This window comes from Gymnoscopelus microlampas (genome assembly GCF_963454915.1).
Source record: "Gymnoscopelus microlampas genome assembly, chromosome: 7".
Lineage (NCBI taxonomy): Eukaryota > Metazoa > Chordata > Actinopteri > Myctophiformes > Myctophidae > Gymnoscopelus > Gymnoscopelus microlampas.
In genome coordinates this window covers 26,713,208-26,739,575 of record NC_139944.1, presented here as the reverse complement: position 1 = coordinate 26,739,575, position 26,368 = coordinate 26,713,208, and the positions used below count along the sequence as shown (strand labels likewise).

At 41.9% G+C, this 26,368-nt stretch overlaps 1 protein-coding gene across 3 annotated transcripts in view; it reads left to right on the top strand.

Annotated features, from left to right (window-relative positions):
- Window positions 1–12,422, top strand: part of LOC311049562 (proto-oncogene tyrosine-protein kinase Src-like) — a 28,318-nt gene extending 15,896 nt beyond the window's left edge. For all 3 annotated transcript variants that reach the window (XM_084063202.1, XM_084063203.1, XM_084063204.1), the window contains exons 5-12: window positions 854–957; window positions 3,374–3,523; window positions 3,975–4,130; window positions 4,440–4,619; window positions 5,718–5,794; window positions 6,120–6,273; window positions 8,152–8,283; window positions 8,681–12,422. In XM_084063202.1, the coding sequence (XP_083919328.1) occupies window positions 854–957; window positions 3,374–3,523; window positions 3,975–4,130; window positions 4,440–4,619; window positions 5,718–5,794; window positions 6,120–6,273; window positions 8,152–8,283; window positions 8,681–8,889 (1,162 nt within the window). In that variant the 3' untranslated portion in view covers window positions 8,890–12,422. The remainder of the gene's footprint in view (window positions 1–853; window positions 958–3,373; window positions 3,524–3,974; window positions 4,131–4,439; window positions 4,620–5,717; window positions 5,795–6,119; window positions 6,274–8,151; window positions 8,284–8,680) is intronic.
- Window positions 12,423–26,368: the final 13,946 nt, after the last annotated feature.

Genomic DNA, 26,368 nt, shown 5'->3' with positions numbered 1-26,368 from the left:
CTCTGTATTGATGATAAACATATGTAAAATACATACATTGTCACACCATTATCAAAAGTATAAAACGCAAGAAAGCCAGCAGCTTATTTTCATTGCGGTCAATCTGTATGGAAGAGTACAGTATGTTAATACAATATAACTTATACAATTGGGGTGGTTGTATTTGGTCTCCCTACTTTTCTATTGCGACATTTAGATCCTGTGTCTACGTTGGACACAACCTTTGACACGGTCCTGTTTCTGGATCCTGAAGGTCAAAACTAAATTGAATTCAAGCAGTCAAGCTCTACTAGCTCAGCGATAAAAATGTCAGCACTTGCGCAAGAGACCCAAGTTCAAATCCAAGGCAGAACAGTGAAAGTTACCTAGTGCAGATTTAAGCTGTTTTCGAAATTTGTGAAAATGAAATGAATACAAATTAAATGTAAGACCTTTAATGAACCAAAATATATATTTTGTAGGGTATAGATTTTGCCTTTTATATTGGGAATTGAGTGTGCACAAAGTACCGATATAGTACTTTGCAACAATAATTTGTGGTTGTCACAAAATCTCAAGGCACAGCTAGACTTGTCTCATGGCACACCTGTATGCCTTGGCACACAGTTGGGAACCCCTGATCTACAGTTGTCTCTACTGGCAGTGTATTGACAGAACCAACATAAATGAGTATAGTCTTCAATGCAGAGCATATAGACCTATTACAGACCTGTCATCTCCTCATGTGCCATCTTAAGATGTGCCTCATGGTGCCTTTGAGCCCAGCCAAAACCAGCTCTCCCCGCCTAACTGCTTCAGCTGCTCAGTGGTAGCTTCTCACTGATATATTATTCTCTCTGGCCCACTTCGACAGGTGGTATTTTGGGAAGATCACTCGGCGGGACTCGGAGAGGCTCCTTCTGAGCCTGCAGAACAGACGAGGAACGTTCTTGGTGAGGGAGAGCGAGACCACTAAAGGTAAGAACTTGGAACTGTGGGAACAAAGAGACTGCGGACGCAACACACGGTACTGCGAACTTTGCTGCTCACTAAGAAGTCTGAGTGAGTTGTTCTGATCTGCTAGTTGCACAGGACAATCTGCTAAGTCTGCTGCATAACCATCTTGGTTGAAATGAGTGAATGTCTCAAAATGAGTAGTGATTGTAATCAAACTGAATCGCTCCACATTAGATGAAAATATCGTAACAATGTTGTGAATGCAGTTCCACGGAGAGGCGACATACTCACAATCTTTGATTTCACTTGTTTTGATTTGACTGAGATTTTAATTGTCAGCTTATGAAATCCAGGCATGTGGGCGGAAGCTAGCTTCATTCTTTTGAGTCTGGCTGGTCCCCGGCAGCTAACATCTTGTTCTGCAATGCAGCTGGGATCTTACTTTTAGAAGAGGCAGAACATTAGAGGCTCAGAGTTTTGATGCATGCGGAATATTGTAAATGAAGTTGGCATTTACTGCTTTGTTCTCCAGGCCCAAGGCACAGTTGTGTGTGTGTGTGTGTGTGTGTGTGTCTGTCTTCGTCGCTCTGCCATCACTTTGAAATCCCTGTGACGTAGACGGGTTCTATGGAGGGTTTCTTTTTGGGGAATGTGGGCGGAGAAGGAATGTAACCACAGCGGAGCGGGTGCTTGTGAATGGATAGGGGTGAATCACTGAACTAGGTCAGCCTAGGAGGGTGCAGGATTTCCCCCCCTGGTTGTAAATGTCTGTTCTTCGAACACACACAAACACACACACACACACACACACACACACACACACACACACACACACACACACACACACACACACACACACACACACACACACACACACACACACACACACACACACACACACACACACACACACACACACACATTGAGGGGTGGGGTTAGAGCAGTGGTCCCAAACCTTTTAGCTGGAAACTCTGGGTTAGAGTATGGCATTAAAGTAGTAGTTCACCCAAAAAAGTACTTATTTTCTATCAATTACACACCCCATGAAGCCTTGAATTCATGGATATTGTTTTGTTTTTGTCGCATTCCTGAGATAATAATTTGATGACCGGCTCAAAGAGTCTCCATCGAGACTCCAAAGAAATCTCCATGAATTCAAGGCTTCATGGGGTACCTGATCGAAAATAAGTAATTTTTTGGGTGAACTGCTCCTTTAAGAAAGGGGGAGAAGGAATGAAGAATAGACAGTGCAGAGACAGAGGGTGTAGAAAGACGCAAGCATTACAAAAAGAGCTTGGGAGGATTCAAAGATTCAAAGGGGTTTATTTGTCACTCACACATAAAAGAACAAGCAGCAAACTGTTGGAGTAGGGCACGTTTTGCCTCTGGGTGTGTGTATAATATGTCAGAAGAAGAGTTCACCATGTGACATGGATGAGCTGAAGTGTGCCAGTTCAGGCTGTTCAAACCGTTATTCATGTTGTCACGTGGGGACGCTACACATGCAGTCATTTGCTGGGGTTCAGCCCAAAGGCTTCAAGCACACACCAGATTTAGTCCAATTTACACACACTATATACAGTATGTGTCTGTCTGTGTGTTTAATTATTTGTATTTTATGTAAATCTTGAAAAAAATATATAATATAAATCTTGAAAATAATATTTTCTTTATGCTGTAGTTCAGTAGTTTTCAACCATTTTCATATCAAGGACCGTTATTTATTTGGCATTTGAGCCACGGACCACCATTTGATGAGATTTAGACTCAGACCCAAGACTTTGAATATTTTGTTGTCGTTGGATGAGATTTTGTCCACAATTCCATAATGTATTGATGTTGGTACCATAAAAGACATTACAGGCCAACATTGATCAAAATAACAAGTCTTTAATTAAGTAATGCTGATGTTTAACAATACTTTAACTCTTGAGAATACGCTCTCAAGAGTTAAAGATCTACCCCATAAGGGTCCATTTGGTTACCAACTCATCATTCAGCTGGGGACCACCTGGAACCCCCTCAAGGACCACTGGTGGTCCCCGGACCACTGCTTGAAACTGATCTAGTTTGTCCACCTTGAGCGTTTAGTTTTGAGGTGCATGTTCACTCTTGTTAGGATAACAGTGGCTGCTTGACATGCAGTGCAATCTGGGTGGGATCTGACACCGAGGATGAAGTCATGTTCATATTAGCCTGTCACAGACCATGTTCCCCGACACCTAATGATTAGGGTTGTGATCCGAAACCCCCTATAGGAATCGTTAAAGGGAACCGTTAAGGAATCGGACTGTTAAGAAGGAATCATTATGGATCGGAATCGTTGAAACCCTTACCCTACTGATGAGACATACTATATCTTGTCACTGTGTATTTTAAGAAGATTTTAAAATAACGATTACAGAGGAGCCGTTTGCTTTGTGTGTTTGCCTCACAGGGGCGTACTGCCTGTCAGTGTTGGATTATGACAACACCAAAGGTCTCAATGTTAAACATTACAAGATCAGGAAGCTGGACAGTGGCGGCTTCTACATCACCTCCCGCACGCAGTTCAGCAGCCTACAACAGCTAGTCTTCCACTACCGCAGTGAGTACTCGCACAACATGTACGTCCATGATTCCTTTTAGATACTTTTATCATATCATAGCTGTCTGGCAGAAATCTGATATCTCCAGGTTTTGTATGTTTCGTTATTTTGCAAATTAATGCCCTACTTCGTCATATAAGACTATCGCACAAATGTAGCGACTTTGCCCATTTTCAACCTATATATATAATAGAGGGTGAGCAATGCTGCTTCATCTCAAGGGGCTATCCTCTCAATAAATTCTGACCAATGTAGGTATTGACCATTTGACCAAGGTTTTCACCTGACAGCGACGGTATGGCTTTCCTGGACATGCCGCTCTCTCTATGTCCCCGTCCCTTCTCTGCCTCACTCTCCCTGTATCTCTTGCCCTGTTACACATTGTCCTTGACCTGACTCCCTCTTTGTTTTTTTCTTACTCCCTCATCTCTCTCATTTTGGCTCATCCAGAGCACTCGGATGGACTGTGTCATGCTTTGACGGACGTGTGTCCTGTAGCGAGGCCACAGACTCAGGGTCTTGCCAGGGACGCCTGGGAGATCCCCCGGGAGTCCCTTCGCCTCGATGTCAAACTGGGGCAGGGCTGCTTCGGAGAGGTCTGGATGGGTAAGGAACCGTACATCTTTTCTAGAATTCATCCACTGATTTATTCCCCGCAGACGTCGGCAGATATCCAGTAAGATAATATCGACATCCTTCTCAGCAGAGGTCAAAGGAAATACACTTCCCGTCTGTCTGTTTTATTGCTCCTTTTTATATATCCCTCTGATCGTAAAGAACTTCCATAGCGCCACACTCTCACTGTGTGGAATATCTTGCCATTCCCTATTTCTACTTCTATGACGATACCATCACCCTGTGACATGTCGTGTCTCGATCTAGCAAGCGAGTGATGTTCACTGTGCACTCTTGCAGGCACATGGAATGGTGCAACGCGGGTGGCCATCAAGACCCTGAAGCCAGGCACCATGTCCCCGGAGGCCTTCCTCCAGGAAGCTCAGGTCATGAAGAAGCTGAGACACGAGAAGCTGGTGCAGCTTTATGCCGTGGTGTCCGAGGAGCCCATCTACATCGTCACAGAGTACATGGCCCAAGGTGAAGAGAGTTATTGGTCGCACATCAGTGATGTGTTGAAAATGCAGCATATACATACATTGATTAAAGTTCTCAGTCGTCACGACTGATTTCAGTCATTTGGATTCTTCCGTCATGTCACATACCGAAAATAGGCAAGCTTACAACGCATCGCAGGGTAACGCGTTGTAAGCTTGTAGATAGCCTATTTTCGGTTATTAGTTATTTTAAGATTAAAGTGTATTTGAAGTGGTCAAATTAGAAATAGAATAAAACAATCTCCCAGAAAAGCCTAATCATTTCTGATATCTCATAAAAGCAAAGGTTAAAGCCTCAATTTGCAATTTCTTCCAACTGGTTGGCTGTATGGCTACCAAAACATCCTAATTGTACATATTGTTTATGAAACACAGTGTGTGGGAGGCTCCTTTCACACTGTTTCAAGATTTTCAGTTGCTTTAATCCCTGTATACAGTAAGACACATTAAGTAAACGATGTGCAGTGCAGAAAATGAGGAAGTACAGGCACGGATCAGAAGTCTGTTACAGTTGAGCAGTTTTACAACACTTGGGGATAAATGAGAACTTGAGTCTTATTTGATTTGGCCTGTGGTTGTCTGGACCTACAGCTTGACGAGACTCAAATTCTCCCTACAAGGGGTGACTAGAGTATTGTGCTCTGGATTAATGAGGCGTGCATGTGTTCACACACGCCATGCCGTGTGTTAGGAGCTGTCTTCACCTCCTAAATCTTTTCAAGCCAAATGATACGGGGACGGGGGACGGGGACGGGAGGGTTTAAAGCAGATGGGTTGAATGGAATAATGGTGATAACCTGTTAAGCTATGCATACATAATATTCCAAACACACATCACCATGTTCACCCTTTGTTTAAGTATTCAATGACATATACCATAGACATTCCATGGATTTATGGACACTTGGTAGACGATTAAATGAAATTCTGTTTATGCAATGCGTACATGAGTTCACCAAAACACCAATTTCCTAGTGTTTATTGGTGCTCTGTGATTTATATGTAATGTTAAGTGGAGCAGTCTTGTCTGGAATGGTCTGTCTCTGTTGAGTGTTTCTAAACCCTCCTCCTGACTCCACAGGTAGTTTACTGGACTTCCTTAAAGGAGACGCAGGAAAGATGCTCCGTCTGCCTCAGCTGGTAGACATGGCATCGCAGGTAAACCTGAGACCATTCACTGTGCATACTTTTAACTACTTAAACCCTATACTGTATACTTAGTGGACCAGGGTCCCACAGGGCTCTACACCAGGTCCGCTAGTATTTCCCTACACCAGATCTACAGGCTCACAACGCATCGTAATACAGAGCTTGTAGACCACAGAATAGGGATGCTGGGGTTCAAGTGATTAAAGCAGTTTACGCTTTCACATGGTCAGTACGACCACGGGCAATTCAGCTGAAACCACAGAATATAAATGTCAAAATGTCTTCTTCATTCTGAACTATCTTCCTCTCTCTCATCTCTCCTCCCGCTCTCCAGATTGCGGCGGGCATGGCATACGTTGAGAGGATGAACTATGTCCACAGAGACCTGCGAGCTGCCAACATCTTGGTGGGAGACAGCCTGGTGTGCAAGGTGGCTGACTTCGGTCTGGCGAGACTCATAGAGGACAATGAGTACACTGCTAGACAGGGTACGGCTGCACTGTACCTTCTTCCACCACATCACACCACAAGCAACCAGATCTATGAAAACTAGCCCAAAAGAAGTGACAGGGGGTCCTGTGGGGTCCCTAACCCTATATGTCAGCTATTTGGAGAAAGAAAAATACATTTGAACTACACAAATCTTGTATGGGGGTCCCTGACAGATTTCAGATGGGGGTCCGCGGACAAATGCATATTAATTTGGGGGGTCCTTAACATGAACATTTTCAATGTTCAATCAACATTAGGAAGCAAGCCCAAATAAGCACACTTAAGAAAGAAGCCTAAAAAAACGCAACCCGTAGTTACCAATATTTACAAACGACTTTACAGAAAAACAAGCCAAAAGTCGCTTATAATAAGCAGATATGGCAACATTGAACTGTAGTGCTGGAAATGTATTTGTAGCACTTCCACACCATATCATCAATCAATCAAACTTTATTTATATAGCACATTTTTTACACAACCTTAGTTGGCCAAAGTGCTGCACAGGTAAAAGCAGAAAAAAGAAAGAAACAATACATCAAATCAAAAAAGAACACAAAAAACACATAATGAAGTGTAAAACGCATAGCATGTTGTGTGTTGTATAATTGCACCTATGTAGGTTTACAGAGTGTAGGGAAACGATTAGATAAGAGTTAACACAGGAAAATGTATGATTGGATGTGGTTAAAGGCCAGAGAGAAGAGGTGAGTTTTAAGTAAGGTCTTAAAGATCTGGATGGACTGGGCAGTTCTGATGTGGAGGGGGAGATTGTTCCACAGCTGTGGGGCTGCCACCGCAAAAGAGCGATCCCCTCTGGTTTTGAGGGTTAAGTTTGATGGCACAGTCAGCAGCGACTGGTCAGCATACCTTAGTGCTCTGGGTGGGTTATGGGGTGTTAGAAGTTCAGCCATATATGGGGGGGGGGGCAGACCATTGATGGATTTAAAAGCAAATAATAGGATTTTAAAATCAATTCTGTATTTCACCGGAAGCCAATGGAGAGAGGCTAAAACTGGAGTGATGTGGTTATATTTTTGATACCTGTGAGAGGGCGAGCAGCAGCGCTTTGGACAAGTTGCAAACGCTTGAGTAGGGAGAGGTCGATGCCATGATATAGTGCATTGCAATAGTCATTTCAAGAGCCAAACCGATATATCGGCCAGACAGTTTTACTTTGTTTTGGTGGCATCAGCTGTTATGCAACTGATGTGTCCCAATTTTTTACTTCATTACACTGTAAGTGAACATTTTAAAACATTTTCACATGGCATTGTGAGCTTGTAGATGGGCTATTGCCTATTTGTGAAACATTTTTATATGTTTTAAGTGGTCCGTCTGTGTATTATTATTTTTGATTTTTTGATTGATTGAATTGATTGAATACTTTATTAAAGTATTCAAGTTTGCAAAAAGTAAGTTAATAAAATCAAACATGTTTAAATTGATTAGAAAATGTTGCACTTTTTGACTAAATACAAGTCAAAACAGTGGTAATTGGCTCGGGATGGGTATCTGACCCCAAACTCTGTTATCGGTCGGGTTCTAATTACAGTGTATGAGCAAACCAGGCCATGCGAATATGTAGCAAATGGGTGAATGTACAAGCTTTTATTTTTTATTCCGTTGAAAGCAGCATGCCAGATGGGAAATATTAAACTATCATTAACTATCAAAAAGAAAATGATTGTACGCTGCCAAAAGAAGAGAGAAATCACAGATGTAACAAATATGTAATTTTGCAAAAATAGCATATTTATTGTAAGCAACAACCTTATTTGACACACCTATATTCATGTAATTCGGCTAATAAGTGCAATACCAACAAAGCTAAATCATGCTTTGCATATTGATTTGTATTTGTCTCGATGCTTCAGGAGCCAAATTTCCCATTAAGTGGACATCACCGGAGGCAGCCCTGTATGGACGTTTCACCATCAAATCGGATGTCTGGTCATTTGGTGTTCTGTTGACAGAACTGGCAACTAAAGGACGGGTCCCTTATCCAGGTATCTACTAGCTAACAATATGCAGTATCACCATTTGAACAATGTATCCAATATCTATTTCTGTGTTTAAAGATTACAAATCTCATTTAGCTTCCACACAGATGCCTGTTCGAAATTCTCCAAATGGATTTGATTTTGTGTAGGCAATGTATTTTGTTCCAAAATCAGACATCTACCGTTTAAACATTTTTAAATAGAACTTTTATTAAGACTGAACTTTATTTAGTAAATAAAACATTATTTTGTATGGTATAGTATGTCAATACAACTACAGTAACACAACTGCACTGGTTGGAGGTGGTCTCTCGGCTCTTCTATTGAGATCCTGTGTTTGGGTAGGAAGGTGTTTTAAAACTAGTCAGTGTCCATCATCTACCATGTCCTCCCATCTCTCCAGGCATGGTAAATCGTGAGGTGTTGGACCAGGTGGAACGTGGCTACAGGATGCCCTGCCCAGCGGATTGCCCCAGCTCCATGCACGAGCTGATGCTGTCCTGCTGGAGAAAGGATGCAGAGGAGAGGCCCACCTTCGAGTACCTGCAGGGCTTCCTCGAGGACTACTTCACCTCAACAGAGCCCCAGTACCAGCCAGGGGAGAACCTATAGAACGATTTGCCAAACTGATGCTGAGGAGGAGAACAAACATACTTATACCTGTACACACAAACACACATACACACAACACAATGACCTGCACTTAACCAACCTCAAGGCGTAGGCAGAGGAAGCATCTGTGGGAAGAACCTCGAATCAGAGCCTTCTTCAGATCTCATCTGGGAGGAACTTAAAAGGGATCTTCTGGGTGACGCCAAAACAGAAATGAACCAAGCGAACTATCCCTTTTTTAGAGCCGTAAATGAATTTCTACAGAAGTAGCAGGAGAACCTACTGAGTAAAATCCCCAGTGTTGATTTAATCCTGAGGATTTTACTGGTTACTTTCTGATGAACACTCGCTGTGTCAAAAATACAGTACACTTCACCAAGAAACAGGATTCAAGATTTCACCTGTATATCAGAAGCAAGAACCAAGGAGCGACTTACTTAATGGTCTCTTCTGGGCAGACTGCTTAGGGGAAAACGTTTGAGAGGTTCCCGCTGATGTGGCAGGAGCTAAATCAGGACTCAGGACTTGTGAGTGGAGTGATGCGGTGGAAGAGAAGGGAGAAACATTGGCGTTGTCTTTAAAGTTCCTCTCTTCTCTCTGTAGTGCACCTCCTCTTCACCCTTGTCTGGTACCTCCTCTCCTTCTCTTCTCAACTTTGGAAGAACACTGCCAGTGTGGCACAGGTGCCAAAGGAAAGTCTGTCTTTCTCTCTGTCTGTCTGTCTGTCTGTCTGTCTGTCTGTCTGTCTGTCTGTCTGTCTGTCTGTCTGTCTGTCTGTCTGTCTTGTTTGTCTATATCTCTCTCTTGCTCTTTATTTATGTCTGTCAGCCTTTCAGAGTCTCTCTCTCTCTCTCTCTCTCACTCTCACTCTCACTCTCTCTCTCTCTCTCTCTCTCTCTCTCTCTCTCTCTCTCTCTCTCTCTCTCTCTCTCTCTCTCTCTCTCTCTCTTTCCAGTATTCTCAAGTGCTGCTTCTTCTTAAAGTGTCTCCTAACAGCTCTGCTCCGGAAATCTCTTTTGCAACTTTATTTATGTTTACTTGGACAATGTGTCCTGTTGTTTTAGACTTTTAAGTGACATAAAAAGGTTTCTGCAGTACGTTGTATTTTTCTCTTGTGGATAGATCCGGTCGTTAACAACCCATATCATGGTTGTGTCAGGGTAAATGTGCTTGACAGGCGGTGGCAGATTCTGTAACACACTGAAAATAGGCGGTCTTTGATTTGTTATTTTACACTAGGGCTTATATCTGTTCTTGGTATACATTCTAGGCCTTTTTTTGCCAACTGCATTCATCCTCACCCTAATGTTGCAGAAAAACAATGATTTGGTTGTAAGTAATATTTGAATGTCTCGTGTTTGAATCACTTTTTATTGAACTGGAAAAGCTTTGATAGAAACTGACTAGCACTGTCCTGGAGGTATTTAAAGTGGAGGTACGGTCATGAGCTTAACATGTTGGTTATCAGGGCAGTTTATTCAATGGCACGGATTATCTTTACTGATGGCCTTTAGGAAACCACTCAATGGCAAACAGCTGAAATTGCTACTGTGGTGTTACTGTATTAAATCCTGCTTTAACCCAAGATGGGAGAAACCTTGGGTGTGACAGCCTACTGTGTTCTGTGCCAATAAAAGTCGTTTTTTTTTTTTTACTGCTGTCCATGTACATAATGTTTTACTATTTCTGGGTTTAAATGGATGTTGTTCAGTTTCCATAAGACTAATTTATACTTCCTTGCACGACCCTTGCGACACGTGTTGTTCGAAAAAAATAATTATGCATTTACAACTGAAATAAAGTGTTCACATTATTGTTGAGCAACACCATGAAACGAGGGCCATGAAACGAAAATATAAATTAAGCTAAAGCTGGCAGCCATTTGCCTGAAATGTACAGTACAGCTCTGTCTCTGTCAGATAATCAACAGACTGGAGAAGTTAGGCTGTTATCAACTGCTAAAATGGGGTGTCAATTCAGTTGACAATCGAGAAACACTGACACAATATGCAACAGGGCAAGCCGTAATGAAACTGTAAAACAACATCAGGTGACCCTAATAAAACTGTGTTGCAGGTTTTATGGCCTCGAGGAGCTCAATCTAGAAGCAGTTAGCATGCTGTTGTGCTGTACTTCTCTTAACCCTTGGCTTTTTTCTGTATTTATACTGCACTGTACATCAACATGTATGTTTACTTTTACTCAAGGTTAAAGGAGGCGAGGCAGGTCCTGAAAAGCAAGAGACTTGAAAGCATTTGTGCCAACAACCGATACTGATCCTTGTATTGATTTTTGTACCGTACTTATCGCTGCAAATTCCCTCTGTCATACTGTACATATACTGTAGCTGTTCATGATTTGCTTCAAGCAAGCCCCGTTCAAATAGCTCATGTTTGAGTCCGATTAATTTGGCTCACTTTCTGAGGTTTCAGTTTGTGAGATAGCAGCATAACCGCAGTCTATTCAAAGAGAAACATGTGATCTGCTATAGAGACACTTATCACAAGACATACCATACAGCAATAACAAAGGGTGGTAGTATGTGGTTTTGGAGCTTTTAGCTCTCTGACACTCTGAAATTGGAATACAAAATTTGTGTCAAATGATGTTGGATAACTTAATTCATGATGCGGGTGACTAAAAAGTGAACATTTAACATTATGGCAAAGGAGTTCACAATTAAGGTTGTGAAATTAGATAAGTTGTAAATAGTATCTGAAACAAATGACTGTGACTATCATGTATTTTTTTCATTTTCTTTTCCATGGGTTAAACTGTACGTTGAGTGGGAGGGTTAGTAACGCACGCCTGCTGCCCTACATGTAAGAAAATGCTACTCTAACTGGGGCTTTAAGGGCTTGTGTTTGTTTTTACATTCAACTCTGTACGGAATCATGCTATATTTGGGGGAAAGAATTTACTTTTGTAATCCCTTCATGAATTGTTGGAATTAGGCTTGTATTTCACGACATAGCATTGCTTAATACATACATTGTACGTGTATTAGCCATGATCACAAATGGTGCATTTGGATTTCTTGGGAAGCCATCATCCGGTAGTGCTTTCCTCTTTAATGGGAGACAATGGGCTCGTTATGTGTGAGTGAAGCGTCATTATACTTCGCTGTACAACGGCGCTGTGTGCCGGAAATAGCCGATCTGCAATGCTATGCGTTGTGAGCTTGTAGATCTGCTATTTTCAGAGCGTGACACCATAGTACGACAGATTATAAATTAAGCATAAAAGCCAAGGTCTAATTGGATTCTATGTGCCATAGGCGATGGCAACGTCAGTTTTTAATAAATCTATGCAGTTTCCGTCTGGCATTCCTGCAACTTTTCTTTCTTTTTTTTTGTTGCCATTTTTATTATAAAAGGTTAAAACAGACAATTAACAGAATGGAAGGTGTGAGCATTTTGTAAGGACTACTTATTTTTGTCTTTTTTTGTTTTTCGATGTAAAAGGATCGAAATGGGTATTGTGCCACTTTATGTTTGATCTTAAATGTGCAATAAATTATATTTGAAAACGTGTTTTGATAATTGTGTGTCCTGGTGTGTGTATTTTGTGTAGATCTGAAGACCATAAACCTGCATGCGCTCACTCAATCACCTCAGATGTCAGAATATCAATATGATGTTATTAATAGATGAGCAGGTGTGTGAACAGTAGGATAGGCTAGCATTTCAAATCCCTGGATTGGCTGTTTCCCAGCCTCCCAGTTAATTCCAGACCCGTTTTTGAAAAAGTCCAAAGATTATTAGTCATAGTATAGTCTAGTTGGAAAGTGGGGTCCACGCGCATAGGGTGGATTTTCTTTTCACCACCTGTTTTTTCTTAATCCTTGAAGTGTGTATTTTAAGATTCTGCATGGTAACAGGCTGAAATAATATCCCATGGGATTCATTTTATCACACATATCCTGAACCCAAACCAGAAAATGGAAACAATAGAAAAGAGCACAACTTTTGAAGGAAACAACCTACAGAAACAAATAACTGTTTTCCCCCATAGAATTTGGACCCAAGGAATTCAATAAAGTGGTTATTATTCAGATTCAAGTACATCTTGAGTCTATTACAGGACAAAAAACGCAAAAAACAAAGCAGTCAGATCACATATATAATTCAGTTTTTACCAACTAACTAAGGTGGATTTTTCTTACCAACTGCATTTTCTCAATCCTTGAAGTGTGTATTGTACGATTCTGCCAGGTACCAGGCTGAAATAATGTCCCATGGAGTTAATTATTAACCGTACAATATTCTTTCAATCTTACACATATCCTACCCAAACCCCAAAATGAAAAAAATAGCAAATCTTAGGAACAACATAGCTTACAGAGACAAATGTCTCTGTACTTCAGCACTTCTGCACTGAGTGGACTGAAGCACTTCAGTAAAATTGGCATTATTAAGATTCAAGCATATCTTGACTATTTCAAAATAGCAAAAAACTGTTTGTTTTCTTGTCTACTATTTTCTCATAGTCCTTGGAGTGTGTGTGTGTGTGTGTGTGTGTGTGTGTGTGTGTGTGTGTGTGTGTGTGTGTGTGTGTGTGTGTGTGTGTGTGTGTGTGTGTGTGTGTGTGTGTGTGTGTGTGTGTGTGTGTGTGTGTGTGTGTGTGTGTGTTAGGTACGGAATGCCCCTCCACAGGTCTTGAGAGCTACAGCCTCAGTGGACATTTTTAAGAACCACTCAAAAACACCACTGTTTAAACAAGCATTTGTGGAATGTCTTAGATTTTTTGTTTTTGGATGTTTGTGTTGTTTTTAGTCATTTTAATGCTTTGTGCTGTGTTTATTTCTGTTGTATGTAAAGCAGTTTGTGAGTTCTCTCTGTGAGAAGTGCCATACATAAAAATGTACACACATTCTTACTTCACCACACTACACGTTCATAAGAGTTGTGATGTTTCATCAGGCAGGTCATGTCATTTGTTAAATACGTGGCACTGCACTGGCTTTGACGACATTAGACTGATGATGATGGCGCTGTTGTTCCCCAAATGGAAGGAAATTTGTATGTTGTAGACTTCCAAAGATTTGCTATTGTTTCCATTTTTGGGTTTGGATACGATAGGGTTAGAAATGAACCCCATGGGACATTATTACAGTCTGATACCTGGCAGAATCTTAGAATACACACTTCAAGGATTAAGAAAATGCAGTTGGTGAGAAAAAGTATTTAGTAAAAGCAGAAATATATAGCCTATATATGATATGAACATTTTCGGCTCTGTTTCTTTTGTAGTATATTTCCATATAACATACATAGATGTAAGATGACTTCACTTCACAAGTAAGCTGGAGACAGAAGAGTGTACAGTATTGTGGGTGGTTGCGGGCCTGGCCGGATGGGGGTACAATTAGCATTGACTATTGTCTTATCTTGGAGACAGTGCGTATATCCATTTGTCATCAAGGCTGACACCGTTCCTTTCCTGGCTCTTTACAGTTGCAAATGTGGAGAGCCAGAGAAGGTGGGGTCCCACCTTACAGGGCTGACACACCCACCCATGTACTTTTGTTAGATCTCACTACTATAAATATACTGTAAAATGTAAACTTGGGGTGTGCTAGTCAGGGCCGAAGGGCCGAGGAGGGGAGCTGAGGCTCCCTAGGAAAGCTGCTAGTCAGGGCCGAAGGGCCGAGGGGTGGACCTTAGGGGCCGAGGGGTGGACCTTAGGGTCCATGGGAAGCTGCTGTTTGTACTGCAATAAATCGGAAACTGGAAGCAACGAACCTCACTGACTGAGTGATGCCTCAATTAATTCTTCACCATTCATTCACATCTCTTGAACATCAAACTAACTTTACAATATGGCGTTGTTGGCAAACTTCAATAGTGCAGTAAACCTGTAAGTCTGTGGTTTTAAAGATACCACACTTTTGTGCTGTTTTTGTCCTGTAATAGAGTCAAGATGTGCTTGAATCTTAATAATAACCACTTTAATGAATTCCTTGGGTCCAAATTGTATGGGATTTTCTTTTGTCTCTGTAGGTTATTTCCTTCAAAAGTTATGCTCTTTTAAAAAGAAAAATCCCATTTTCGGGTTTGGGTTCAGGATATGTGTGATAAAGGGTTAAAAATGAATCCCATGGGACATTATTAGTGTGGTTGCCCTAACAGGGCAACCAGACTATAGTAATCTTCACACTTTATTATTATTAGTGTGGTTGCCCTAACAGGGCAACCAGACTGTGGTTGCCCTAACAGGGCCCCACAATTTATTTTTCCCAATTTAGTGCCATATGTCAAAATGACCGGCTTCACCGGGAATCGTGTGCTTGTATTTTGCTAAGAGATTGGTTTCATAGTTTAATTGATATTGATTTATTAGTGCATTAAATGTCCCCATCCACTTTAATGGGAAAATGAAAAAACTCCCATTCAAGTATTTATTTCTCAGAAACCGTAAGGGCTAGAGTTTCAAGACTTGGAGGGGTGGTTCATGATTTAGTCCAAAATTATTGGGAAAAAAATTACACCAGTCGGCCTCATGGTGGCGCTATAACAGCCCACTTTACGTTTTGGCCTATAACTCTTGAACCGTAGGTCGTAAATTAAAAATATTTTTTCCCTAGATTCCTTGGGTCATGACGCATTTGTGTCAGGATAGATTTTCCGCCATTTTTAATTTGCATCAAAACACACTTTTAGCTCCTCCTCCCACATATTTTGTCCAAATTTTCTATGTAGAAAATCGGTACACATGATCTCTGGGCCCATGCGATAAACATATCCAAACGGCATTTTGATAGTCCTTACCGTTCGTCCGTAAATGGCTTCCAAAGTTAGTGGGAGGGGCCTGTTTTACCAAAAATGCCAGAAATCACAAACGAAACGTCCGGTGAATCCCAAATTTGAATCACATGTTGAGGATGGTTTACTCAACAAATCCCCAAAAGCATTTCCATTTTGACCCGTAGGGGGCGCCACAAATGCACAAAATGTAACCGAGGCAAAAACATGATTTTTGGGGGGATCAGTCCTCTCAAAATTAAATAAAAGCGATATCAGGAGTGACGTGACAATACGATTGGTCTGTTACATTTGTGGAAGGGGCCTATTTATTTAGTGGGAGGGGCCTATTTCCTAAAATCAAAACGGCACGTATCACGAAGGCAGGATCCGATCGGCACCCGATTCGAATGGCACGTCGCACGGCCTCCGTCGGTATTCCTCCCGGCGTATCCCTCGAGTCGTGATACGGTCGGCGCAACCACACTTTGCAATTTCCCAGAATTGCGACGCGTCTAGTTATGGATGCTATAAATCAGTAGAGACCCCCACATTAACGTATGCTTTATGGCCACGGACCCCTAGGGACCCCCTGGCCCAGGGCCCCCATCTGAAAAATATTTAGTGCCAGGGACCCCCAGAAGAGAAAAGTTATGTTAAGAAATTCAACATCATTCAAAATGTTCCAAACATTTTCAAGATGTTTCAAACATTTTTAAAAATATCAGATGTACAAGCTCGCTGTGCCGCCTCGAAGTGACGCGCTGTGAGCTTGTAGATCTGATATTTTTGAATGGCCAAAGTATAAAATATGGATAAAGTGGTTAAAATGATTGTGATTTTAAATTGAATCGATTTTTTTTTGTTTTAAAACATACTGGTTTTAAATAGACAATTTATTCAAATATGTAAATATACACGATTCACATATGCAAAGTACAAAAGTATTCACATTAAAATATACTTAAGTGCTGAAAGTAAAAGTACTCATTTTGCAGAATATCCCATTTCACAAGTTTCCAAATGTGTAAAAATGCTTTGAAAACAGCAGATCTACAAGTAGTTAGGGAATTTTAGCAATATGTGTAGACCATCTGTGAAAAAATTTACTACCAATAGCTTTCTTCACCAATGTGTTCTTATAGGTGTCTAGAATCACCTCTCAATTAGTGCAAACCCAAATCCTCGTGGAAAATCCTGGAGAGCCAATCAAAGTCAAGGAGCCCAGAGGGCTTGGGTGAAAAATATGAAAAAAAATAAAAGTCTAAAATCAACTTGTGAGGTGTCTAACTAGGGGTTTTCAGAGGTGCTGAATCCATTCCAACCATTATTTTTGAGTAAAAATGTCTCCCTGGCCATATAATATTGGTATATTGGTTATTCTTAGTGTATAAGCAGTGTATAATGAATGGTAGGGGATTGGAGTGTTGTTGAATTGATTCTATTCTAAAAAATAAAATTAAAAAATATTGCTAAACACTTGATAAGAGTGTACACCCACTGTGCACATGCTCAGTGGGATACACTGTCTGCATGTGGGGACTTAAGGAGCCCCAAGGGCTTCTGTGAAAAAAACGAAAAGTCTAAAATGAACTCTAACTAGGGCTTTTCAGAGGTGCTGAATCTATTCCAACCATTAGTTTTAAGTAAAAAAAAAACTCATTTTCCATAACAACACATTTTATTACATATTACAAGAAATTTGTAAAGTAACAAATGTGCAGTATTGATGAAGCTGGTGTCAGTCTACTCAGTCAACTCCTCATCTTCCTCACTCCTTTTCTCGTCTGCCTGGTTGATGTTCTTGCATTCTCCATTACACTTGCCACAAGCAGATATACACTTGACCCCCTGCTTTTTACAGCAGCACCTGCGTGTACTACAGTCTCCCGCACAGTTGCAGCTGATGAATTTCAGCAGATAGTCTGGGGCAATGGGGTCTGTGCTAGGGACTGGTGCATAGCCTTCTCCTCCCAGTTTCCACCCGTAGTCGAGGACATCCAGTGATGGACTTTGTAGCAGTAGCCAGTCTCTGGTTTGGAGATATGCCCGGAGAGAATGCTGTGCTGCAGCTGCTGTAGTCGGGGGCAGTTTCTCTGGTCTGACATTCCCAGCAGCAGCATGCTTGCTGAACAGCTCAAATCTCAAGTCCCCCAAGTCTTTTGGTGGTTTCCCGTGGTACATGAGTTTGAACAGTTCACAGCCGGCTGTGATGATGGCTTCTTTCTGGGCTTGGATGTCAAGAAAAACGTCCATGGCTGCCTCGGCTTGGTCTGTCTTGCAGAGTTTACTTAGTATAGTTGGTTTGCCAAAACCAAAAACTGCAGACACAGTATCACAGCCCGAGAAGCTGTGTAAGAACAGCAGATACTTCCTGTATTTCTCTGGGAGGGCCTCTTGGATCTTTGAAACATCATAAGATACATTTTTTGCTGCTGTGATGAAGATGGAGTGGTCTGCTTTGTGATGAATGAGCATAACCAGGATGTCCGTATCCTCAGCTCTCACCTCAACAGCGGACTCTCTTGATTCATCTAGAGCTGCCTGGACGATGGAAGTGTCTGCATCATCGGAGCATTGCTGTACACGGATTCCACTACTACTGAATGTCTCAGCAAGTAGCAGGATGAGCTGGGCCTTGTTGCTCTTGTTGTCAAGGAACTTTTCTCTCGGAATGATGTTTTGGATGTCTGGACGAATCTGGATGTCACAGCATGCATGTTTTGTACGTCTGACGTGATCATGGTCCTTGGTCGAGTTAACATATCCGTCAAAGACCACAGTGATCCGGAGGTGCTGTCTCCCCATGGCCTTCACAAACCGGAGGTAGTTCTCAGCGATGTCCTTCCAGGTGAGGTTAGCCTCCCACTTGACATTGTGCAGAAGCCAACCACCATCGATCACAAGGCTCGGGCATGGGGGTTGCTCGACTGGTTCCACAAATTTCTTCAGGAACTTTGCCAAGGCAGCCTTGTCTGGCTTTCGCATCTTCTGGTTTCTGTCAAAAAGAGACATCGGTGTTGGCGTTAACTCAAATTGCAAAGCTTCTTTGGTCTTGACTTCACGCTCACAGATGATGATGAGGCGGTTGAAGAGCCTGAGTGAGTCAATAACTAGCTTCTCTCCACTGACCTTCGGTCCAGATCTGAGGGTTGCTAATGACTTCACCTTGTACTTGGTTTGCATTGCATCAAGAACAGTTTTCCCATCCATCTTGGCCTGCATGGTTCTGCCAATCTCCTCTGCCTGATCTGCGTTTACTGGGTCTCCGGGAGAGCTACTAAACCCTGTAGAGAAAGACACCAGGGTCTTCCTGTCCCGTGTGTTATCGAAGGGGTTTACTTCCTCTAACCATCCAACCATGGCATTGACAGCATTGTTGTCTTTTTGCATTTGGGCTCTTGTGACATCTGTATGGACAGGTACCCCACATTTGTTCTGGCCTTCCAGCTCCTGGTGAATGAATGAGAAATGGTTCAGAGTCTGAACCCAAGACCTATGAGCAGATTCATTCCGGAAGCGCCCTCTGTTTAGGCCGCCGGAGGATTTGGCCTCACACATAAGTGTGGTCTCTATGGTGATGTCAGTCCATGTACCTGACCACTCATGCTCTGAGAACCTAACTGCATGGTTTCCAAACACTGTGAACTTGGTAAGAGTTTCCTGGAACACTGGACTGTCTTGTCGCTGCTGCATCAGCTGTATATACAGCCTAGCTCCCTTTGCATACTGATGGTGGCCCGCTGCTGCGAAGGTGTTGAGCATTCCAATGATGCAGCTGAGGTGGCCAGTGTGGTCTGGAATACGCTCACTTCTGATGAACTCCTTGATCAGGTCGATTCTACTGTAGTACCAGACCCATAGTGCTGGTGTTCTTCCTCCCTCTGCCAAGGTCTTCAACCTCTCAGCCATCCTTTCCTCAAAGACAGTGACTATATTTGGCGTGTCCATAGAATCTGTTAAAGAAAGTTTGAAATGTATGTAAATACAAAATATATTAAATAATTACACATGGCAATTTGCATATTCAGAGATGTGTGAGATTTACATTTGAGGCAGATTTCAAATTACCTATTTTCACTTCCTTTGCAGTCTTGATGAACTTCTCCATGTCTTCATACTCCTGCTCGGTGAATTCAACATCTCTCAGCAGAAACTTTGTCATTGCTGCAGAAGCAAGTAGATGAAAGCGGATGGCCTTGGCATAAGCACCACCTGAGAGGATGTGTTCTACTGTGCTGCTCCCTGGATAAACCAGCTGTATCAGCTCTTGCAGCCCAGAGTCTGCCATGATTACCCCGATGGACCCCAGGAAGCTTTTCAGGAGGTGAAACCCACCTAGTCTGGTGATAATTGGCAAGTCAGACTGGAGGACTACCTGAGTAGCTTTTAACCATATTGGCAGGTCGAATGTGATGATGGCAGGACACTGGCTGTGGCGTAGGCAATACATCAGTGTAGTGTATATTGTGCTATACTCATTTGGGTCACCCTCGATGATTGGCAGAAAGTCGATGAGGGACTTCTCCTTGCATTGTGGTTGGTGTATTGACTTCATGAAGCCATTCCAGTTGGGATGTTCAAACATTGGGTTGTTATTCTTGATTGCCCATCCTGCCATCCAAGCAATGTCTCCTGGCTGTATTTTTGGAGGCCCTTGGTGGAGATCTGCTACTGGAACAAACTGAATGTCTGCCAATCCCACTTTCTTTTTCGGAAGATATGGTAGAATCCTCACCTCTGCTGCTTTGAGAGTTGCTGCTTTTTCCCTGAGGGCCATTTTTCTTCTTGGGATAGAAGCAAGAAGATCATCTTGTGTTGTGGCTGGAGCCGGGGAAGTTACCCTGATGACACCCATTGCATGGAAGGCTGTGTTTCCATTAACTGACACAATGTTGAGATCTATGTTATCACCAACAAATTGTTGAACCGTGCTGTCCTCTGGAATAAAGAGGGCAGAGGTTTGAGGATCATCACCCTCTCTCTCATCATCACTATTCCCCTCTTGCTCCTCTGCCTGTTCTGGAGATAGGATGGCATCAATTTTTGCTTCTTCAGTCTCGACGGTTCCAACTTCATTTTTGTCTGTATCCTGATCTGTGGTTTGAAGTCCATTTTTAACACTCAAGTAGCAATACTTGTAGCTATGGAGCTCAGCATATGACTCTGAGTATCCTAACTGGTGACAGCGGTCAATCAACCACTTGGATCCAAACTTGTGGTCAAGCTGAATTGTGAGTCCGAGTTGAGAGGGCATGACTCCTGATCGAGGTCGGTAAGCTTTCAGTAGATTCTGGCCCCAGACTGCCACCTTTTCATCTGTTTTGACGATTGGCTTCAAGAACTGCTTAACGCTATCAGGAATCAGAGCTAGTTGGCTCTGTGTATTAGTCATACTATCTACTGAAGGGTATTGTTTCATGTCAAGTGGAACTCTTGCCAGGTCTCCACAGATAAGGCTTATGGCTGTGGAAATTGTGAGCTCTTTAAGCTCATCATCGTCAAGGGTGTGCAAGGGGTTGACAATCTGTTGACGGTAGTCTCGGAGGATTGCGTTTGTTGTGTCTTTCAGGCACACAATATCTTCTCTTCTCTCATCTGATGTGAAATAGAGAGACTCCTTATAATGTTCCTGAAGCTTTGTTTTTAGCGGCGCTAGCCGCTCTATACCTTTAGGTATAGAGCGGATATTAGCCCTCTATGCCTGGCTTTTGCGTCAACGTTCTGATTGGTCAGGTGCGCCAACGTTCTGATTGGTCAGGTGCGTCAACGTTCTGATTGGTCAGGTGCGTCAACGTTCTGATTGGTCAGGTGCGCCAACGTTCTGATTGGTCACTATTCATGACATCACTATGTTGGGGAACCTCAAAGTTAAGGCTCTGATTGGTCAGGCCCGTCAAGGTTCTGATTGATCAGGCCCGTCAAGGTTCTGATTGGTCAGGCCCGTCAAGGTTGTGATTTGTCAGGCAAGGGGACTATTCATGACATCACTATGATGTCAAGGTTTATTTTTTATTTCCTCATGTTTTTTTTTGTATATATTTTTATTTGGCTAAAGTCTCCTTCTAGGTAAGTTATTTAAAGTTAGATCCTCAATTTAACTTTATCTGTCGTCGACGCTCTGATTGGTCAGACCCGTCAACAAAGTGATTGGTCAAGCTTCACATGACACATGGCTATAAACACATTATAAACACATATCGTATTCAAAGGCGCCGCTACCTTCACACAGGGTGTGATTTTTAGGTACCTTCGTCCATATGCCAGACTTTTGTCCTCTGTGGGGTCAAGCTCTAACATCTTCATGTGGATCTCTGCAAGAGTTGTTATACCGTGTTCCAGTTCTTCATCCATCCATTTGCAGAGCTTCTCAAAAAGCAACAGTCTCTCTTCATCAATAGGCCGTCCGACCTGAGGGAAGAAATATCATTTTTAATAGTGAAACTTTTGACTTAAAAAAAATGTATTCTGTGAGATTGATATGGGTCCAGCAATGAGGGGGACTAATGAAGGATAAGAAATGTGAGTTTTATTGTACAGCTGTATTGTGTATCCATATAATGTTACCTCAGACTTTGTAACAGGGTTCTCAAAGTCTCTTCTGCATCGAATATGATATACTGCCTCTTCTGCCACCAAATCTATAATACCAGACAGGCGACCAGCGACATCAAGTCCCCAGTCATCACCTCGTCGCTTTGCTGTCTGCATCAAACTCCTTTTCAGTCGGTCCTGGTAGAAATTATCAGGTGCACGAAACAACTGCCGAGCTCTGTCTGGATGAAAGGTAGCCACATACAATATGTGCATGATTCAATTATTTGACTTTGAGTGGAAGCCTACAATGAGTAGCAAGAAAAACAATTATCAAAAATCATTTGAATCTTATAGCGGTTTCACACTACGGCTCCGGGTGCGCACCCTGGGCCACTTGGCTGATGTTGTGGTAGTGTGAACGTTGCGTATCGTTCCCCGAAACGGATCCCCGTTCCGTTCCCGAAACCACCTCCGGAGGCAGTCTCGGATCCGAATCATGCGTCCTCGGAGACGGTACGCTGCAGTGTGAAAGCAAGCGTACTGTTTGACGGAAGTGGCCCGCTATTTGGAATAGGTGACGGTATATAAACTCGACAAAAACAGTTAACAAAAACACGTCGCAGATCAATCCACAGGGGTTCAACCATGGCCGGATCCCGCGGGTTAATTTCATCATTAAATGACCAAATGAACCCGTGGGATGATGCGCTAAAACCCGCAATATTTATATATAAAACTTATTTATTTATTTATATAAAACATTACATACAGAAATAGAATGAGAGCGCGAGATAGAAAGAGAGGCCGTGTCATGGCCATATAATGACAGCAACAATATATATATATATATATATATATATATATATATATATATATATATATATATATATATATATATATATATATATATATATATATATATAATAGTATATCTTGTGGATATCTTGTGGAGTTTCAGCTACTATGCATCCCAGAAATATATAGCTTATAAGGCTTTGTAATTTGAAATTTGTAAGTAAATATAACTCATTTAGATGTAGGCCTACGTAGGTTTATGGTTTCCCATGGACTATAGCCGTTTCACTCATGATGCAATTTCTCTTTCATAACAGATACATACATGTGTCAGATAATCCCCACACAAAGAGAGTAAAAAAAGAAAAGACGTTACTTTATTTAGTAAGACATGAGAAACAGTACATGGAAGTACAATTCACAATACAAGGTTTCAGTCATTCAGTCCGACTTCACTGTATAGGCTAGTTGCCTTTTCATAAATTATATATTTTTGTACTTAAGCTGTCGTGAAAGTTTATAATATTTAGAGAAATGTAAGGTTTCAAATACAAAAGTAGTAGTTGTTGTGAAGGTTAGTAAACTGGACATTTAGACTGAATGTTTCCTGTATCCTCATCTTGCGCAAATGCACACAAGTGTTTCACCAGGTTTTATTTGTGTTGTTTCTCATAAGCGTGCATCCGTTGTCTGTCAACAACACGCGCGCCAACAACACAGCAGTCTGTGCCTTGACTTCTGTGCGCTCGCGTCGCTGTGCGCTCAGTCCGCTCCTGACTCTCTCCCCAGCGGCCGGCAACCCTATGCCGGCAACCCTATATTTATGCGCGACCAGCACAAACATTGTCGCATAGTTGATGACGTCTGTGTCCACTGGCGAAGCACTATGTGCGTGCCGCCACCTATAGGATCGGGGGTATATGTGCAAGTGTATTCGAGCGCGTTAGAGACTTGGCCAGTGTGAATGCGGGCCAGCCAAGCGCACTCGGAAACGGAGCGGTCTGGAGTGCGCACCCGAAATCATAGTCTGAAACGGCCCTAACATACAAAAGACTTACCAGGGTTTCTTTTCAATGTGCCAACATTGATACCTTCATTGCAAAGGATGCAAATATTATGGTAGATCAAGTGTGCCGCCGTTTTGGATGTGGAGCTGCTAGCACTAGGACTACTTGACTCAGACAATGTCCTGCGTCTTTTCTTCCTGTCTGGCCGTTGGTCTTGCTCATCTTGCTCTAAAGAATAGATTATGTTTAAATGTTTTATTACATGATGATGTCACTCACTCATAACACAGAATAGGATTGAAATCTGCAAGTGGCAACTTTCATCACAATGAAAAAAAACTTACGATTTCCAGTGGATATACTTCTTGCACGACTGTATAGCTCGGTTTTGCATTCAAAATGGTATCTTAGTTTGGGGTCATCTCCGTTTTTCCAGTCCTCATGTAGTCTTCTGAGTAATGCTGCATCATCCACACTCTCAGAATTAGATAAAATCTGTGCATAGCCTTTTTGGGAGACTTTTGAGAGCTTTTGAATCTCAGTCTCAGGACCACCACAGATGAAGCACCTTAAGCCACAAGCTACAGAATCCTCTTCCATATTGTTGCCTACTAAAGTAGATAAACTACCATACCTTAACAGTGCCAGACTTATTTCTGGCTTGTGGTCTCCAGTATGACTGATCCCCTGATGGTTGCTAATCAGTGAAGGTTTTCAGGTGTGGTTTCACAAAATGTTAACAAGGTCATCGCGACCTCGTTGACATTTGTTGTTTGATGTTTGAAAATAGCATGTTTCACTCAAAAATATATAGTAAAACACAAGAAAACAGCTTACTAAAAACAGCCGTCAAAAGACGTCATTGGCAGGGAATGAGTTAAAATCGTCCAGAAATATTTGCCAAGATGCAACACTCCCGCTCCTTCCCCACATGCAGACAGTCAAGTGTTTAGCAATATTTTTTAATTTTATTTTTTAGAATAGAATCAATTCAACAACACTCCAATCCCCTACCATTCATTATACACTGCTTATACACTAAGAATAACCAATATACCAATATTATATGGCCAGGGAGACATTTTTACTAAAAAATAATGGTTGGAATGGATTCAGCACCTCTGAAAACCCCTAGTTAGACACCTCACAAGTTGATTTTAGACTTTTATTTTTTTTTCATATTTTTCACCCAAGCCCTCTGGGCTCCTTGACTTTGATTGGCTCTCCAGGATTTTCCACGAGGATTTGGGTTTGCACTAATTGAGAGGTGATTCTAGACACCTATAAGAACACATTGGTGAAGAAAGCTATTGGTAGTAAATTTTTTCACAGATGGTCTACACATATTGCTAAAATTCCCTAACTAAAGCTCACAACGCATTGTGAGCTTGTAGATTTCAAATAGCCTAAGTATGCATAGGACTGTAGTGGTTAATGCATGTTTTGTAATCATATTAAACATCTATAAAGTAACTAGTAACTAAAGCTTTCAAGTAATTGTGGTGAAGTAAAAGTACAATATTTGCCTCTGAGATGTAGTGGAGTAGAAGTAAAAGTATTGAAAATACTCAAATAAAGTACAAATACCTCAAAATTGTACGTAAGTACAGGAGTACATGTACTTAGTTACTTTACACCGCTGCTCTGCACAGGTGAAGATGATTTAGTGTTGATGAGTAAACAGCAGTCTGTGGGGATCTATTCACTCTGCAGGATGAAGATCCGGTCAGAAAACGCAAATGGTTTGTCCATGTGACGTTCGTTTGAACGTGTTCAACGCACCGGATCCAGTAGGCGGGGCTTTAAACCGGATGTGAATACGTCTTTAAAAAAAAACGCAGGCACACTACGTCTGCTTTCAAACATTTTAGCTTGCACCACGTCGCGCCGCTCTGCTGAAGGTAATGTTTGATTTATATCTAAAGTTTAAACACTCACTGTGTGGGGGTTTGTAGATATAACCCTGCCATATGTTCATGTGTGTTTATAAATCTACTTTAGTCTTGGATCAAGACGGCCCGTCAGGGATTGTATTATTTATGGTGATCGAGTCTGATGTTTGTTGGTAGTTTTAACCCTGCAAGGCCCAGATTCTTTTCAAGTTGTGATGATTCCTGGCTCTGTGGGGGGTATTTATATGCAAATATCCTGGCCAAAGGCATTGTAAGACTAAACAATAGGACCCAATGAGGATTTAGAGGTGAAAAAAATAAAAAATAACAGAAAAGAAAAATGATTTAAACTCATTTCTTTATAAAACATACATGTGATCGTGCGATCACACTGGGCCTTGCAGGGTTAAACGGATCATAAATCCTCATAAATGAACCCAATCCAACATATAAAGTGTTTAAACATAAAGACACGGATGTTACCCGTCCATGCGGGTCTGTTGTG